This window comes from Amborella trichopoda, chromosome 9, assembly GCF_054954075.1.
Source record: "Amborella trichopoda isolate Santa Cruz 75 chromosome 9, AtrichopodaSantaCruz75HAP2 v2.0, whole genome shotgun sequence".
NCBI classification, from domain to species: Eukaryota; Viridiplantae; Streptophyta; class Magnoliopsida; order Amborellales; family Amborellaceae; genus Amborella; species Amborella trichopoda.
The window spans coordinates 11,811,441-11,830,520 of NC_142344.1; the positions used below are offsets into that span (position 1 = coordinate 11,811,441).

Consider the following 19,080-nt stretch of genomic DNA (forward strand, 5'->3'; position numbering starts at 1 on the left):
TCAAAAGATAATACTTTCCTTATTTGTAATTTTGAATATGCTACTATTTTTTAATTCTTTTGATTATAATGTACCAAGGAAATAGACTCTGTTTCTAGCAGAATCATTTCGTACCATTCTCTTGTTTTGGTACCTACAGATGGACAAAGATTATTGCATAAGTAATACTTAGTAATATTATTTGGGTTGTCATTCACATGTCTGGATTCTATGATTGCATCAGCAACAAAATAGGTTTCAAGATATGGAGTTTTGCTAGATAAAGTTGGTTTTTTTGGTGTAGAGGTTTGGAAAACTGGAGTTGGAGGAGAAGCTGAAGGTTGGCTTGAATAAGTTGGATAATTGATATTTGGAGAATAGGAAATAAGACTATTATTGGGTGATAAAGCACGTTCTATTCTTATTGGTGACTAGGCATAAATTTTTAGTTTTGTTGTTGAGTATAAATTTTTTGATGGTAGACTATCTCTATCTTTTAGTTTTGGGCCACATAAATTAGCGCCTATATTTAGTTGTCTTAGTCTCTAAATTTATGGACACGGTTTCGATGGGGCCAGTTCGTGTATTGTAGAAATGCAGGCTTGACAATAAATATATTTTTAAATATAATTTAATTTTAATTTTAGAGAATATATAATCTTTAACATAGAGATCATGAATATAGAATTTTTTTTTTAAAAAAATAAAAAATAGTAATTATATTAAAAAAATATTTGGATCTTTAGTTACAATTGTTTTTTTAGATGAACCACCTATTTACATCCATCTCTAAGATAGATGCTTTATACCTTTGGACTGCAAATTGTAAAAATGCGGTCCCATAAAAAATTTTCCTTCATATGTGGATTGGGAAAAATATGTGGGGTTACGCGTGGTCTATAACTTTTCGCCTATCGTCTACCATTTTTTGGGTCCATTCCTAAATTTGTTTACTTGAACGGTACACGGTATCAACTACAAAAGCAACTATAGACTATCGGAAGCAAGCGAGCTACGAAAAATGAGCTCTTTAACCAGAAAAAAAGAAAAAGAAAAAGAAAATTATATCCGCAAGGTACTATTTTACCGATCTAACAAAAAGGTTCAAAATATATGGTATATATGTGGAAGGACTATTTTTTTATTTTATTTTTTCAACTTTGGACCCGGTTTAATGTTTGAAATATCGGATTGATTGTTTTTTTTTTTTACTATTTTATAATATTCATAAAGCCATCTGATGTCGGAAATATCGATCAAGACAATTTCTAAAGGGGTCATCAAACCGCTTGTGCTAGTTTTTGTTTTTTCTCCTCTCTCGTTTCATAACCCTAACACAAGCAGTCCGATCACAAATAGGGCAATTCGAATTTTTGAATACAAATAAATAAATAAACAGTCCGATATTTGAAACATTAGATGGGAGAAAAATCGAAAAAAATATAAAAAAAATATGAGGGGTAGTCTTGCCGTCGTATATTTTGGGGCTTTTTTATTACAACGGTAAAATAAAATGGCCCACATGCAATTTTCAACCAACAAAAACAAGAAGAAGAATTGGGTCGCCATAGTCCTAAGGATGCCAGCCCTTTCATACCCACAGTAAGTATGTTTTGATCCCAAGGAAACATGTGTTGAGGATTAAATATTGGGGCGGCAGAGAGTAGGCAAGCCACTGGTGCAACCACCATGTCTGTCTGCTCTGCTCTGCTCTGCGCTCCTTGAGACAATTAGATCCATCTTTCATTGACCTACCCTGCGTATCACCCCAAGATTGCACGTGTTAGCAATGCAATGTCCGTACTATATACAGGGCGAAGGATTCCATTTGTCTCCTCCTTACATTATAAGAGGCATGAGCATTGGTTCTTTAAAAGCAACAGAGCGTGGATCTTGGTTTTGAAGTTGCACAATGGATGTCCCAAACTGCTACCATGTTCGATCCAATAGCTTGCCATCTAAATCACACCCAATCTTACACCAATTGAATGAGAAGTTGCTCAGTTTCAGTGATTGCAACGCCAAGCAAAAGGGCAGGTGTCTTGTTGATTCCTTGGTCGGTATATTTGATGATTCTGATGACCTTCTCCAGTTACCTCTCGTCCATGAAGCCATTCGTCGACAACATAGATGGATCGATGAGATCCTCGATGAGTCACTTATATTGATGGACACGTGCAGCAAAATGAATGATGCCATAGCCAGAGTAAGAGAGCAACAGGCGGGTGTTCTCTCAGCTCTTCGTAGGAGAGACCACACAGCGTTGAGAGGCCAAATAGGGGCCTGCATCTTAGCCCAAAAGAAGATGACCAAGGAATTGGCCAATTCCCTTAGCACTTGGCGAAAAACTTACAAATCAGTTTCCTATCAATCCCAAGACCGAGGATCAAGTGAAGACCATGATGTCCTGTGTGCCTTGAAACAAATGGGATCTATCACTGCTCTTGTGTATACATCCCTCCTTTCGAGATTCATTTCATCAAGGAAACGTCTGTCAATTATATCCACGTTCCTCAAACCAAAATCACAACAACCAGATGATGGGTGGGACTCTGTGAAACTTGCCCTCAATGCCCTCTACACCAACTCTGGCAAGGTCCAAGATTTGTGTGTTAAGGATGCCCGAAACCGATTGGAGTCATGGGATGAATGCATGAACAACCTTGACAACCAGTTGAGATGCATCAATAATCGGTTGATCCGAGTTCGAGTCGCACTCCTCAACATCCTAACCATATAAATTGTTTCTATTGACTCCCAATTTTGACCTTTGGGTATCCGCTTTTCATTGGACTTGACCCATTGTTGATTGTAATTATGTTTTGTATAGATCAATTTACTAAAGAAGATTTGTAGCATCATATTCTCTTCTTTAAATTCTCTTTTTCTAAATCTCCTTTTCTTATCACTATGCAATTGTCCATGTCTTGGAAGCTTTAGGGAGGCTAAAGCCATTTGCGTTGGCGATGAGAAAATGCCCCCATGCAATTGAAATACATTTCTTCATGAGGAAATTTGATGTACTTCAAATTTGACTAATCACAAATTTAAAGCTCACATAATTTTGGCTATAGGATTTTGGGGGATAAATCTAGGTAAAATTGAATTACTCACCGCCACGACTGTGACTTGGGATGAGATGAGGTGAACAATGAGGCTAAGCTTTCCAAAAAGGATTCTTATTTCTTAACAAAAGAATCGTCCCTCTGGTAATCTTAAAATGAATCCCCCCCTCAAAAATCAAATTAATTCTCTCTACTTCTCCCTCTCTGAATCCAAGTTTAAAAAAGTAAAGGGATTATGTACAGAGATATATGGGGCATACATATAGGTTCTATTTTTTTTTTTCTATGTAAGCCTAGATAAACATGATTGCTTTTTGATGGGATGCCACATGCTACTTAAGTCAGCCTGGCTAAAAAGAGGAAGACATCAAGCCGTGATAACTTGAGTAACATATGCATCCCAAGTTACAATGTGAAAGTTGCTGCATAGCATCCCAAGTTTTTGACTATTGGTTTTGAAAGATTCTCCTATCCACTCATCTTTATAACCAATATCTCCTTTTATATATGATATGTGAAGGTAAACATACAAACTTGTGTGAACTATCGAGGTATCAAATTTGTGAGCCACACTATAAAGTTGTAGGGAGAGAATGATTGATTTATAATTAAGACATGAAACGAGTGTATCAGAAAACCAATTCAGTTTATGTCAGGGAGGTCAACTACTGAAGCTATTTTCTACTTAGGCAACTGACTGAGAAGTTTAAGACGAAGGGTAAAGACCTTCACATAGTCTTTATTGATCTAGACGAAGTTTATGATAGAATATTTGATGGGCGTTGGAGAAAAAATGAGTCTTTAGACACTATATCGACTTGGTGAGATATATGTACAAGAGAGCACTAACTAGTGTATGAACAATTACTGGAGAGACAAATGAGTTTTCAGTGACAATAGGTCTGCATTAAGCCCATACATCTCTGTCTTAGTTACAGACAATCTAACTAGGTACCTACATGATGAGATATCTGGTGTATGTTACTCACAGATGATATAGTTTTGAACAATGAGACTAGAAATAGTGTTTTACAAAGTTAGAACTTTGGATGGATGCTCTAGAATATAAAGGTTTTAAAAGTAGAAGGACTATGATAAAGTATATGAAATACAAGTTTATAATAATAGAAGTCGAGAGGAGGAAGTAACTAAGATTGATAATCAAGAAATATAAAAAAAAACATACTTTCGATATCTTGGGTCAATAATTTAGGAAAATGGAGAGATTGAAAAAAATGTTGAAAATAGAATTAGAGCTGGGTGCGCAAAGTAGAGATGTAGAACTTGAGTTTTATGTGATTGCCGCATACCAATGAAGCTAAAGGGCAAGTTCTATAGAACAACTATGAGACTAGCTTTGCTTTACAGGTTGAAATATTGGATGGTCAAGAAACAATATACCCATAGAATGAGTGTACTTCAGATAAGGATATTGAGGTGGATGAGTGGCAAGACAAAAAGGGATAGAATTTGAAACGAATACATGTGAAAATTTTTTGGTATGACACTAATAGGTGATAAAAATGATATAAAGTAGACTTAAATAGGCCAACTATGTATGGCACAAATCCAATACAACATCTGTTAGGAGGTACGAGTTAGTTCAAGTAGGAGGCTAAAATAAAATAAAAAATAAGCCCGAAAGTGTGCTCGAGGAAATGCTCGCCATGGTTTGAGTGAGCCCCGAACGTTTTATCCAAGATTTTCCGCCTTTAAATGCCCCGATGTGGGACAATTTGGAGCTCATAGTGTATTGGGCGCTCTCTCTAACTTTTGCAAAATTTTCGTTTGTGCAATTTTAAAGTATGGCTTAACTATACTTTAAAGATTGTGGTTCATGTATTCCATACTAATGTTATATTTTTTAAAAAAGCGGACAAATCATGATATTGTAACACATCTTACATTATTTTTTCTCACCCATTTAGGCGACCGATAAATATAGCACATGGGATATTTAAAAAAGAAACAAATAACACCAGTTCATAAGGCCACTTAAAAATCTATTTTCAAGTCACTATATCTATTTGCTTTATTATAATTATAATTTTTTTTTTTTTTTTTTAAGTTTATTAACATGTGATTATAAATTCGTGTTTTCAAATACCATCTTTCTATCCTTATTAATTATTTCATCTTAGATCTATTTATAACTTAGATCTATTTATTTGGCAATATATACTTTTTTACTTGTTAAATCTCATGTAGTGGAGAGAATTTTATTTCCTCGGTAATTGTGACCATGTGAGGAAAACGTTAGAAATGATTTAAGTTAACTAATATGAAATTTGAAGTTATTTAAAAAAAATCAAAACCATAATTTTTTATTTTTTTAAAATAGCGAAAATTTATGTTGTGAGAAAGCAAAAATGGAGGGTCCTAACGTTTTTCCCAATTTATATTTTGGTTTAATAAAAACAAATAGCTCATTGCGAGCGGCATAACTTTTATTGTCTCTATAAGGTCAAAAGATATGCGAATGTAGTCCAACTCCTTTCCTTTTTATTTTTTATCTTTTTTAAATAAAAATTTGAGCTAAAAAGATCCATTTTATTCGAGTGAGCTGCATTTTAAATCTTATTTTGACCATAAAATGAATGTAATAAATACTAAACACTCATAATAATCAAGATTCTCAGCATTTATGTATTTTTATTAAAATAATAAAAATTATAATGCAATATCATCGATTAGTATTTGGAAATTGAAAGAAACTAGATTTTTAAAAAATTCTAGTGATATTTGAAAATCTTTCCATGCGAGCTCTTGTCGATCCAGTCGATTCTCCGATCCAGTTTGTTCGATCACAGTGTTTAGGATGTCCAATCCATAGCTTGCCCTTTGTTTAAACCTTGGTATATATGGATGTTAGGAAGAGAGAGATTGGTGAGTGGTGGGATACGTTGTTGGTGGTTGGGGATTCATGGAAGAGATGTGGAAGGTAACACTCCAAGCAGTAGTTGCCGACAGATCAGATCACAATCATTGATGATTATGAAGGCACATTTTCGATGGATATTAAACGAATTTAATTCTGTTTTTCTGAAGATAATATGGTCATCTATGTGCAGTTTTAATCCTTCAAATTGTTTGAAAAAATGCAACAATGAAATTGATGCATCTGTTTAATCTTACATAAAAAAAAGACTCCTTTTGCTTTCAGTTTGCATTTGGTGCTGAGCACACATACAACTCCATCGAAAGTCCCCCGGAAAGGCACACATCAAGATAGGAAACAAATCAATGTAAAAATGCAAAAACCAGCCTCATTTGTCGCCATGACCCCAAGCTTGGGATCCTACCCACCAAACAATTGATTAGAACTGAAGCACGTCGCTTTTGATCCGAAGCCAACATGGTTTAAGGATTAAATATTTGGCCTTTTGTCTGGCAGAAAGTAGGCAAGCCACTCGTGCATTCCAGAATAAATAAGTAACACCACCATGTGTGCCACAAGCACCCACAATTAGTGTGTTGTCTGGGGTCCTTGAGACAATCAGATCCATCTTCCATTGACCCTGCCGATCAACAAATACTCACCCCAAGACTCCACTTGCTAGCAATGGCATACAGGAGGAGGATTCCATTTGTCTCCCCCTTAATACATGAGCTTACAAGAGGCATGGCCACTGGTTCATTCCAAGCAACAGAGTGTGGATCTTGGTTTCGAAGTTGCGCAATGGATGTCCCAAATTGCTACCATGTTCGATCCAATAGCTTGCCATCTAAATCACACCCAATCTTACACCAATCGAGTGAGAAGTTGCTCAGCTTCAGTGATTGCGACGCCAAGCACAAGGGCAGGTGTCCTGTTGATTCCTTGGTCGCTATATATGATGATTCTGATGACCTTCTCCGGTTGCCTTTCGTCCATGAAGCCATTCGGCGACAGCATAAATGTGTCGAGGAGATACTCGATGAGACTATTATGTTGATGGACATGTGCAGCAAAATGAATGATGCCATAGCCAGAGTAAGAGAGCAACAGCGAGGTGCTCTCTCAGCTCTTCGTAGAAGAGACCACACAGCATTGAGAGGCCAAATTAGGGCCTGCATCTTAGCCCAAAAGAAGACGACCAAGGCATTGGCCACTTGCCTTTGCGCTTTGCGAAAAACTTACAAATCAGTTTCCTATCATCCCCAACACCAAGGATCTACTCAAGACCATGATGTAGTGTGTGCCTTGAAACAAATGGGATCTATCACTGCTCTTGTGTATAGATCTCTCCTTTCGAGATTCATGACACCAAGGAAACGGCTGTCAATTATATCGACATTCCTCAAAACAAAATTACAACCACCAAGTGATGGGTGGGACTGTGTGAAACTTGCCCTCAATGCCCTCTACACCAGCTCTGGAAAGGTTGAAGAATTATGTGCTATCAATGCCCAAAACCAGTCGGAGTCATGGGATGAATGCATGAACTACATAGACAATCAGTTGAGGCTTATCAGTAATCGGTTGATCCAAGTTCGGGTCGCACTCCTTAACATCCAAAACATATAGATTGCTCTTATAGACTCCCAACTTTGAGCTTTGGGTATCCGCTTTCCATTGGATTTGACCCATTTGTTGACTGTAATTATATTTTGTATACAACAATTAATGAAAAAAGATGATTTATAGTATCATATTCTCTTCTTCTCAATCTGCTTTATCCATCACTATGCCTTGTCCATGTCTTGAAGATCATATTTGGTTGATAGGTAGGGAGCGATTTTGCTGTAAGTGTGGAGGCTAGAGCCATTCCCTTTGGAAAGGAACAAATGCCCCATTCAATTGAAATGCATTTCTACATGATGAGCATCACTAATAATCGTAGTGGTACTTTAAATTTGACAAAGCACAAATTTGAAGCTCACACAATTTTTGCTATAGGATTTCTGCAACAAAAATCCAGGTAAAATTGAACTTACTGGCCACTATGACTGTGACTTGGGAGGAGAAGAGGTGAGCCAAGATTCCATAAAGGATTCTTATTTCTTAGCAAAACAAATTACCCTCTTGTAATCTTAAAATGGATCTCTCCTCACAAATCAAATTAGTTGTCTCTACTCTCTACCTCTCCCTTTCTCAATCCAGTTTTCAATAAGTAAAGGGATCATGCACAGAGATAAATGGATATGGGTTCTCATATGGTTTTTGTTTTATTTTTTGGCTATGTAAGAGCCCAGTTAAGCATAATTGGGTTTGATGGGATGCCACATGTTACTTAGGTCACCGAGGCTTGATAGTTCCTTTTTTTTCTTTTTTGGAATAAAAAATAAAAAGAGAGACATCGAGGCCATGATATCTCAAGAACGTATGGCACCCAAGTTACAATGTGAAAATTGCTGCATAAGATCCCAAGTTCTCATATAATAGTTTTGATTGATTCTTGTCTACTCATCTTTATAATCAATTTTTCTTTCCATTCATATGATCTGTGAACTCTCACATGTCCTACTGAAGTTTATTGCTTTACTTTGGCATTCCCAATCCGCAAACCAGTCCTAATTTACAGAAGATATCCTTAGTTCTGTCTAACCCATGAATGACTAAGAGAGGGACTAAATGTCCTGAATTGCCCTTGTTTAGAATCAGCACTGACCGATAGCATCGGGAAGTAGGTGATCTCAACAATAAGGGTAATATTTGGTTTAATTTGTTTTCAATATTTTTTTGTAGCGTCAAATATTAGGATACAGAAAAAAAGTTAAACTTGTGGGAGTCAAAGATATACATCTTCAATCAAGTACTGAGGAAACATTTTGGGCATCAGGAATTTCTATTTTTGTGGAGATGTAAATATTTTGTGTTTCATTTGAATTCAAGGAATGAACAAAACAGAGTCTGTTGTCACTCTTAAAAGTGTTTCTCTGTGTTTTTGTGACGTTGATCTTTTATGGCCTTTTTCTTGGTTTGTCCTATGCTGGTTATCTGTGTCTTGTGTTATTTGTCGTTTCTCTTCCTATTCTGGTGGTGCTCAACAGAAAGCTTAAGAGACATGGTTGTTAGATAATAACGTTAAGATGGTCAATAAAAATGCCTCGACTTCTCTTGAAATAGGGAGACCAAATAAGGTGCCCCATGGCATACTTCCCTTTTTTTTTTGGCAGTTCAGCTATAGGAATCGAATTTGAGATGTGGTGTTGCAACTATTGCCCTTAGAGAGAAATGAAATAGATGATGTGGTTCTGGTTTCGTTATCGAGAAGGAGCTTGAGAATGGCTGAAATAAAAGAGGGGACAGGTAGGATGCTGGAAAATAAGGGGACAGAGTACTTTGCAAAAGGGAATTAGAAAGAGAGAGAGAGAGAGAGAGAGAGAGAGAAATTAGATATACCTGCCCTCACACATTTTAAGATTTCTTTATGAATGTAAATGGTGTTTACTCTGTACAGATAAATCCTACACCTACAACTGCAAAAAATTTAACAATTTTGAACCAAGGCGAGGAGTGTGAGTTTGCGCACAACATGGAGTTGGGAAAAAAGCATGACTCCTAATAATCGAGTATATGACAATATACATCACTTATAAGTGTTATATACATGAGAGTTATCACAAGCAACTATAGATCAGATCATAAAAAAGTGGATGCCTAGAGCAGATTGTTGGGAAAACATCAGAGCGGTCTAGATGGTTAAGATGTTAAGGAGGGTGACACGAGTTCGAATCAGCCGACTTTTGATGCATCCCAACCGATCGTCAATGCGGCTCATGCTTTCTTCCAATGACTCTAATTGTCGCAGGGCATCACCAGCACACAAGCTATCAACCTTGCTTGCGATGGAATAGAGGGCAATGAGGGAAAGTTTCGTACAATCCCACTCAACAATCGCACAATTCAGTAGCTGAGATTTGGGCTTGAAGAACGCAGATACTCTAGATTGCCATATGAATCTTGACAAGAGTGATTCGCACACAAATACTGTGGCTGATCCCACTTGCCTCAGGGCTTCCAATACCTCATTATGTTGTGTTGATTCTTGTGAGAGGGATCCAGAAGACACCATTCTGCAAGTTTTCCTCAAAGGGCCAAGGCATTTGGCGAATTCCATGCCCATCTCCTTTCGGGAGGACATGTAGGCTCTGACTAAACTCTCCAACCCTTTGTAGTCTCTCCTGCGAAGAGCAGACAACAGTCTAAGTTGTTGCTCCTTTACACAGGATATGGAATCCCTCATCCTGCTGCACACATCTATCCATTGGAGAGAGTCTTCCAGCATCTGGCAGACCCATCTGTCTTGCCGATAAAGAGCTTCAGGGACGAGTGGCAAGTGCAAAAGGTCATCCAAACTGTCATATACGCTCACAAGGGAATCAACAAGGGACTCAGGTCTTTGTTTTGTGGCGAATTCACAAAAGAAGAGCAACTTCTTGCTCAATTCCTGTAAGATGGGGTGTGATCTAGAAGGCAAGCTGTTAGAACGAACATGGTATTGAACTGGGGTCTCCATTCTGCAAATCAAAGACTAACAGCCAACGTTAGTAGCACAGATATAGAACCTGTGACTCAGCCTCTTATAAGCACGTTTCTAAGGTCCCTCATTCGAAGAATCGACGTGTCCACACGTGCACTCCAGGGTTTACATCTCTAGGCTTCATTCAATGCCAATCGGCTCGTCTGCCTCGATCCCGTACATCACCTGCATTTTGGATGCTGTTATTTTATGAGGAGTGCACGAGTGGCATGGCTGCCATCCACCCAACATGGATCTCTAAATGTAATCCATACCCGACTTTGTATACAACCAGTCATTAAAATCATATGAAATCGATCAATTATGCATCTAACTAAGATTTAAAGAAACGATGAAGGAGACAGTGTTGAGATCTGCGATCTTTGAAACAGAGGACACAACTCACAAGATTCTCTTTGTCTCCAAATTAATAAGGGACTAGCTGGCCTTAAACAAATGCGATGGCTTATTCCTTCCATGGAAGGAAGTCACTATCTTAGTTTGGAAACACTGTGCCCATCTTTTTAACCACTGTTCAAACTACAATGAAAATGTCAATCATAATTATGCTATAAATGCTCCCTGCCCATTATGTTATGTAATGGCAACTGGTACAATTATAAGATGGTTTCATCATTAACTAACCAACGGTACAAGGTACAGGGAAGCATTTATACATGGTGCCACCCATCTATGAGACTTATATTCCTTGCTGTTGGATCGAAATAAACTAGGATAGCTTCAGCAATAATGTCATGACTAAAATTGTTTCATATTTAATTAGTTTGTATAAACTAGTTTTACATGAAATTTGGGGCATGTTTACTTCTTATAGAGACATACCTAATGGTCAATTATTTTGTCAGAAACAACTTTTTTTATTTTTATTAGTTGTGTGCCTATGAAAAACGGGCACTTAGCAAATTTCATTACAAAACAATTTATAGAAAGATTAAAGAACACAGTAGATATGCAGGTTGAAACATCCGATCAAGATGAAATTCTCATAGATCAACTTGTAAAACTATCACCGAAGTTATCTCGATCGTCCATTAGATTGGTTGGTCGAGAGCAGCAATTACCTATGTTTTATATGAAGTAGCAACACACGGAAAGGCTTCCCTTTTGGACACATTTCGGTACTTGAAAAAAAATATTTACTCTGAAATATATATTTCTTGCTAAAAATATTTCCTGTAAATTGGGATTTTGTTGCTCTAGATGCAACCTAGAAGACACATTTTTATTGTTTGGACTCTATGGAAGAAACATCTTTTAGAGAAATGCCATTTATTGGATTTACGTAATTATCCTCAAACTTATTTACTCGAATAAATTTATCGTACTTATCAAGTCTTTGTTATGTGAATTTCTTCTGTTGTATTAAACTTTTCAATAATATTTCCGTTGTTTTTTTGGGTGAGAGGTAGAGTGGTAGACAGACTGGAGCGGAGGAGGAAGAAGAGGCTTAAAAATGTGAGATACACGTCATACTCGTCAATTAGCTTATTTGTTTTAAGGGTGTGCGTTTGTACAGTACCGAGGCTCTAAACAATCAAATTAGAGCCTACCATCAAATAGTATTGAGAAATGTAGTTTCCACATTAGAAATCTTTGTGATAGCCTTAAAATACATTTTCATCTTTCTTTATAAAGTTTAAAGCTTAAAAAATAGTGTAGATCGGCAGATCTATGAAAACTTGAAAATCTTGAAAATTGACGGTCCAAAAATGCATTACAAAATATACTATTTCCAAAACTTGAAATCTATTTTTTTCACATGTCCATGCATCTTGATGTGGAGATGATCAATTTGAAGTTATTTGGGCATCAAAACAATATCTTCTAGTGAAATTTTTGATGTAGGCTCAAATTTAATTGTTTAAAGCCTGGGCTCTATATAAACTTTTCCCTTTTTTAATGGGTGTGGTTTGTATAAGATAAAAACTACTTTTTTATTTGTGTGTAAAAATAAGGTTAGGATACTCTACACCACCTTTTATTTGGATAGTATAGATTTGATGCATCTTTTAGGGCAGTGTCAATACATGATACATTTTTTTTAGATAGTGTCCAATTTACATCATCTAAACAAAATCTATAGTGCATATTAACGCAACCTTATTTCTCGGAATAAATTGCAGCCTTATAAAGATTTTTAACTATATATGACTAAGACTGGGGCCTGACCTAGTCAGCCCAGCCTTAAAAATTAGAGGATTGACCATTAGGTATGGGGACACCACGACACCGGCCAAGCCAACTTCGGCCTTTGCCAAGGATGTGACAACCCGAGCCCAGTTCGGCCCGACCCTCCTTTTTTTTATTTTTGTTGGTTTTTTTATATTTATTTTATTAGGGCCATGACTAGACCTGCGCTACGGCTCCTTTAACCCAGTCCAGGTTGGCTGGGCTTAGGGCCGGTCGTGGTCGGGTTCACACGGAAGGGTCACGGACCAGACCCAAGAGTTCCTGGGCACTTGCCAGCGATACGCATAACAAACGGTGAGGCACGCTTAAGGCCGTGGCTTTACGGTCAAAACCACTCAAAAATCTTGGTATGTGGTTTATATAAGGTCGCGGCCTTAAATAAGCAAAATAAGATGATCCTTCATACCTCACTGGAAGATACAGTCTGTTGTTGCAACTCCTATGAACCTCTAATAATTTATTGTTATCTTTAATTATGAAATTAAAGTTTTAAAAATGGTATGTATCGAGTAGATCTATAAACACCTGAACCTAAAAATACAGATCGTTCAAATAATGTATAACATGACACACTATTGCTTGGACTTGGAATCTTGCTTTTCTCATCATTTTAAGAGTTAAAGCAACCTGTTCATGTGAGATTGCCTTATTTTTGTAGTACAAGATTTGACACCGTGTATAAATTTTTTCAAAATCTTTAGGTCACGTTTGGATGTACTTGTTATCACAGAAAAACTACTATTTCAATAAGATTAATCATGTTAATCAAATATCTTTTGTTTGGCAATGTCTCTTATAAAATAATTTGTGATAAACTTATTGGCACTCTTTTAGGGAAGTTGTTTATACTTTAGTAGATAAATTTTTTAAAATAACTGAAAATTATGGAAAAAGGTAAATAGTTAAATAATATTATATATAATACAAGCTATGTACCAAAATATTGTATATAGGATAGAAGGAAAATACCAAACAACTAACAAAATAATATCATGCAAAGCATAGTAATTATATAGAACATAATCTATTTCTGATAAGAGTATTGGTTATCAATCACTTGACAACTATTTAATTATGACTTAAGCAAGGTAATAACTTTAACACATCCTTGTTTCCAATCATCCTACCCATCTACATTTTGATGTTGTTTCTTAGTCATGATATAATAGAGTGCTAAGGTAGTCCATTCAAAGCCCTCTATCCATTTGCGAAATTGGGGATCACAAGTGGGGATCACAATATTGGTATCATCCCTAGGTCCATCCTTGATGAAGGGACCTTGTTAACAAGTTCAACCTGGGGAATTCAATTAACTACCTATGAGGCTCATCATGTTGTTGTGATAGAAACAACCAGCATTGTGCAGGTGTGTAGTTCTTATTAATGGTATTTTTGATGCATGGACACTCACCACCAGATATTGTCCTCTTTTAAGTCCCTACCCTACCAGGGAGAGTTAGTGACCCAAGTTCAATGTATCTGGGCTTCACAGTTATAGGAGAGAGTGGCATTTAACTTAGGATTAATGTATTCTTTGTTTAGGGTTGTGTATGGTTTGCATAAGGTTGAAACCTTAAACAATCAAATTAAAGTGCGCCTCCAAAATTTATCATAAATGTAATTTTGGTTACATTTTTTTTTAGATGGCTTGATAATCTATTTTGATATCTAATTATAAAATTTTAAACTTAAAAAAAGTCCAAATCATGTAGATCTACGAAAACATGAAAATCTTGAAATAGACGGCGCAGATAATTTATTGCAAGATACACTATTTTTGGACTCAAAATATTTTTTCTTTTCAGATTCATACATATTGATGTTGAGATGACCAAACAAAGGGTTTTCTAACATCAAAATAACCTTTATGATGGATTTTTGAGGTGCACCTGATTTCTACATTTTAAAGTTGCAACCTATATAAATTGTTTCCTTTCAATTTTGTACGACAATTTGTTATTAAAGAACCAAATTACGGGAATCTCTTTCCCGTTATTTGTGCCACCCATGTCATACATAAATGACAGAAGATACACCTCTACCTTCTACTTGTTTCAGTACCTGGGGATTTTGAGCCATAGAGAAAACAAATTCCTTGAGTACCTGCTCATATAACAAAAAACAAAAGGGACAATGATGTTCTACCTAGAAATTATAGTCTATCTTACTAGAAAAATGCAATCTCTTTTTGGATAAGTAAAATACAAGAGAAAGTTTATGCAGGGTCCTTGTCCTATAGAAGTTGCACATTAAAGATCCAATAGAAAAGAGTGCTTCAAAGTTGGAAAACCTTCCAATGGATCATTTTGATATCCATATGTATGAATGTTTTATATCATTTCGGAAAACCTTCCAATTGATCATTTTTCCTTTTTCTCCATATCTATAGATCTCATGTTGAGATGATCGATTAGGCATTTTTACAATATCAAACAACCTTTTTTGAAGGATTTTACAGGTACAATATAATTCTACATTTTAAAGTGTCAACTTTATCTAAACTTCCCTTTTGTTTAGCACAAGTATCTTTAGACAAAATACCAATTGAACGAATCCCTCTTTTCGACGTTATGACAAGCTTGATTAATATTTTGATTAATATTTGACTAGCGTGAAAAGCCCCATGACAAGGATATACTAATAAATATTAAGCCCACTAAGTGGTATAAACTTTATGATATTTCAATGTATTTGGCCTCATAGCCAAGTGGGAGATGCTGGTACATGTGAATGGCTATGGGGCCTCACATGTGCAATATTTCTCTAGCTTTTTATCTTAATAATACATTTTAGTATTTATCACTAAAAAGACTTCTTAGAGAGTGAAGATTCTTTTATCCAACGGGTAAAAGATAACTACCCATCTCCGAATGTCACCTTCTCAGATATTACAGGAGAAAAGCTGAATATAAGAGAACGGCCTCCTCCCATCCCTTTATAACTAGGATGTCATGGCTATGGAGAGTCAGAGTTCTCTACTGTTCTGGTAAAAACCCTGATCTTTATGATTCATAAGTTTACGACATTACTTTCGATTGCTAAGATTTTGGCAGATTCATCAATTCCCTCAAAAGTTCAACACATTTATCCAATTTTGGCATATGAAAATTCATTTTGAAGCGACTAGAAGGTGAGTAAAAATGCCAAAACAATGCCCCAACCATCGCTATTGCCAATAAACTTATTCTTTATGACCTTGACAAGCGAGCCAAAGTTAGCCTTGTTAACGCTAGCCAAACTAGTACGTTCAATTTAACGGGGCACATCAAAAAGGAATGCATTCTATTGAAGAGAAGACATTGAGGAATTGTATCACCAATAATTGTGGGCAAACATGGATCTCACAATACCGGAGCAATCTGCTCCTCAAATTGTGTAACGATATCTCACCCGTCTAAGAGTCACCAAAAAAAATAAAAAAATAACAATCAAATAGATGAAGCTGAGGGGAAAAAAAAATCATTTTTTATTGAATGATGAGAAAATGGAATACACAAAAACATTACAAACTTGATACATGATATTTATGTATTCCCACTACACACCATTTTGTTCTTTTCCACAAAATTTTCCCACTAACACTTCTTTTTAAATAAAGGTTCTTGTAACTAAATTTACTAGTATGTTGACTCACGTACAATAGTAACTACCTATTAGTTCTATAACTCCCATTTCCTCACTACATTATAGAAAATGTTTCCTGGAAATTGCAGAGAGAGAGAGAGAGAGAGTAGGCTTTTTTTAAGGGAAAAATTTATATAAAGTTGAGCTCTAGATAATCAAATTAGAGCCTACCTCAAAAATTTCTCTAGAAGTGATTGTTTTGATGCTCAAATATCCTCAAATTGATCATTTGGACATCAAGATGCATGGACATCAAAAAAAAAAAAAAAGGATTTCAAGTTTTAGAAATAGTGTATTTTGTAATGCATTTTTGAACCGTCAATTCTCAAAATTTTTAAGTTTTCGTAGATCAGTCGATCACTATTTTTGAAGCTTTAAACTTTATAAATAAAGATGAAATATATTTTAAGGCTATTACAAAGATTTACAGTATTGAAACCATATTTCTTGACACTATTTGAAGGTAGACTCTAATTTGATTGTTTTGGCTCTCTTGGTTACAAAAAAACATGATCATGTATCCTAAAAGTTGCCAAATGTGTTTTTTTACGAGATAACATGGTTATACAAAAAACATGTTTTGTTTACCCTAGGATTCAAACGACCCCTAAGTGCCTGCATGGCCATTTAATTTCTAATAACTTGTGTTTGAGAGGGCTGTGGACATCAACCTGGATAAAAGAAATAGAATTTTTATATGCCTTGTTGCTTCAAAAACCCAGATCGGTAGGGTAAATTGGCTATCCAAGAAATCGGTATGGGTTATCAAATCACCGATCCTGGTGATGTAGTCGAGAGATTGGCCAATAAAAAGAGGAAAACTAAAAAGTTTTAAAAATAAAATATGGGATAGGATCAGGCAGTTCCCTAATAGAGAACAGGCTAGTTCCTATTGTTACGACCCGTTTCCCGATATATTCAAGGACCTGGGATGGCCCAATTGGATATGCTCATATCTAAAATCACCCCTTTAATGAAATCCTATATGATTAGGATTGATACCCATATTAATATTAATAAATTTCCTAAATTAGTGGGGATATCCATTGAAGTTCGACTGGATTAGTACTCTTGGTTATACCTTTGGAAAGGAGGAGAAACCTATGAAGGAGTTTTTAGTGAGAAAAGTAAGCTTCTAATAAAATAAATAATTTTTATGTGCCTTGTGTAGAGAGAGGTTGAGGTTTCTTTCTTGTACAAAAGTGGTTTCCATATAGATTTTTGGGTAGTATACTCTTTATAGAATCATTTTTCACATTTTTATCTAGCATGTTTGGTAATAGTTGTCAGAAGTAAAGTGAATGAAAAATGATAAGTGATGTCGATCAAGAGAGTGGTTTCAAGAATTATTCAACTGGGTATTTTCCATTGCCAGTAAAATACTTTATGTATCCCAAATTTGTGATGTACACTCGTCAATATACTGGATTTCACTTTTCTATACCTATTGATATAGTTCTTTGGGCTGATCTGCATAAAATGTTGGCCTTCTTTTTTTCTTATTTTTTTTCTGTTTTAATTTGCTTGCTTGTTTCCAATTATGTTTGTCTCGCTCTTTACATGTCAAACATCGACCCATTGGATTTTAGAGCTTCCACGCATAAGAAGTGATATGAGAGTCAGGTTTGAGGTTGTCCGGATGATTGTATAGTTTTAAGCACAAAGTTTCAAGTGGAGAAAGTTGATTGCAAGCACAATCTTGTGTATATCAAAACTTTAGATTGGAGATATTTTTCAAAATATAATCTTTTGCTCATTGAAGTAGCAAAGAGGTCGCAATATTTCAGATGGAAGGAATTCTAGTGTGCAAATCTTAAGCCCATGGTATAAAACAATGTAGCGTGCACCCATCGGAGTAGGCCCTCTTTCAATGTGGCACGTGCAATTTCGGTGACACATTTTTGTTATTCCTGCGCCCCAATGATGCTGGTCCCTCATCTTTCTCAAAACAAAACATTGCTTTTAGGAGCTACATTTATAATTAATTCAGAGAAGCATTACAATTATTTGAAATAATAGACCTTAACTCGGATTATTCAATACCTTGTATCCTGAGAGACAATGTTTGAGATGGCATTTTTAATTTAGGGAGCCCACTCACAAGATTCTCTTTGCCTCCGATTTTGTCACAAGCTTACGTAAATGACATGTGATCCATCATATTAGTTTTAAGTGACTCTCATATATATCTGCTGTAAGGCTTTCTTATATATTAGTTTAAGTGGTTGCATCAAAGATATTTTTTATTGCATTGATTTCAAAAGAGAACCTCTCATAAAGGATGGCGCAGGAATTTGTTTAGTAAAATTTATATATAGATAATATTAATGAACAGGCATTTCAAGAAATTAGTTTGAGCGATACGTGAAATTAGGGCTAGAAATAGGCGGGGAGGCTTGGCCCGGCCCGGCCCGACCCTAAAAAACCATGCCACATATTATAGCTCCAAGCTGGCCTAGGGCCAGTGATGGCTCGGTTCAGCCCTCTTTTTTTTTCTTGTTATTTCATTTGTTTTCTCCTTCATTTGTTTTTGGCTCGGCCATGTAGGGCCCGGCCGGGCCTGAGCATGGCCTATGGGCACAAGGGATGGGCTGGGCCAGCCCTATGGAGGCAGGGGCCGAACTACGGCTGGTCCGCCTTAGGCCTGGCCCATTGCCAGCCTTATGTGAAATGCTATTACCTCACAATAAATTGAAAAGAAAGTAAAGGAGAAGAAAACTGCTTTTCCCAACTTTCATTCTTGGAATTGCATGAAG

At 36.1% G+C, this 19,080-nt stretch overlaps 3 protein-coding genes across 3 annotated transcripts; 2 read left to right on the forward strand and 1 right to left on the reverse strand.

The window, feature by feature from the left end:
• The first annotated feature begins 1,620 nt into the window (after positions 1-1,620).
• LOC148780381 (uncharacterized) lies at positions 1,621-2,840 on the forward strand. The gene has a single exon (XM_088848560.1). It carries the CDS (start codon positions 1,892-1,894, stop codon positions 2,717-2,719), a length of 828 nt encoding a protein of 275 aa, XP_088704686.1. The 5' UTR covers positions 1,621-1,891; the 3' UTR covers positions 2,720-2,840.
• Positions 2,841-5,202: 2,362 nt separating this feature from the next.
• LOC18424315 (uncharacterized) lies at positions 5,203-7,673 on the forward strand. Its single transcript, XM_006828904.3, has one exon. It carries the CDS (start codon positions 6,607-6,609, stop codon positions 7,549-7,551), a length of 945 nt encoding a protein of 314 aa, XP_006828967.1. The 5' UTR covers positions 5,203-6,606; the 3' UTR covers positions 7,552-7,673.
• Positions 7,674-9,508: 1,835 nt separating this feature from the next.
• On the reverse strand, positions 9,509-10,812 carry LOC148780382 (uncharacterized). Its single transcript, XM_088845698.1, has one exon. It carries the CDS (start codon positions 10,484-10,486, stop codon positions 9,662-9,664), a length of 825 nt encoding a protein of 274 aa, XP_088701824.1. The 5' UTR covers positions 10,487-10,812; the 3' UTR covers positions 9,509-9,661.
• Positions 10,813-19,080: the final 8,268 nt, after the last annotated feature.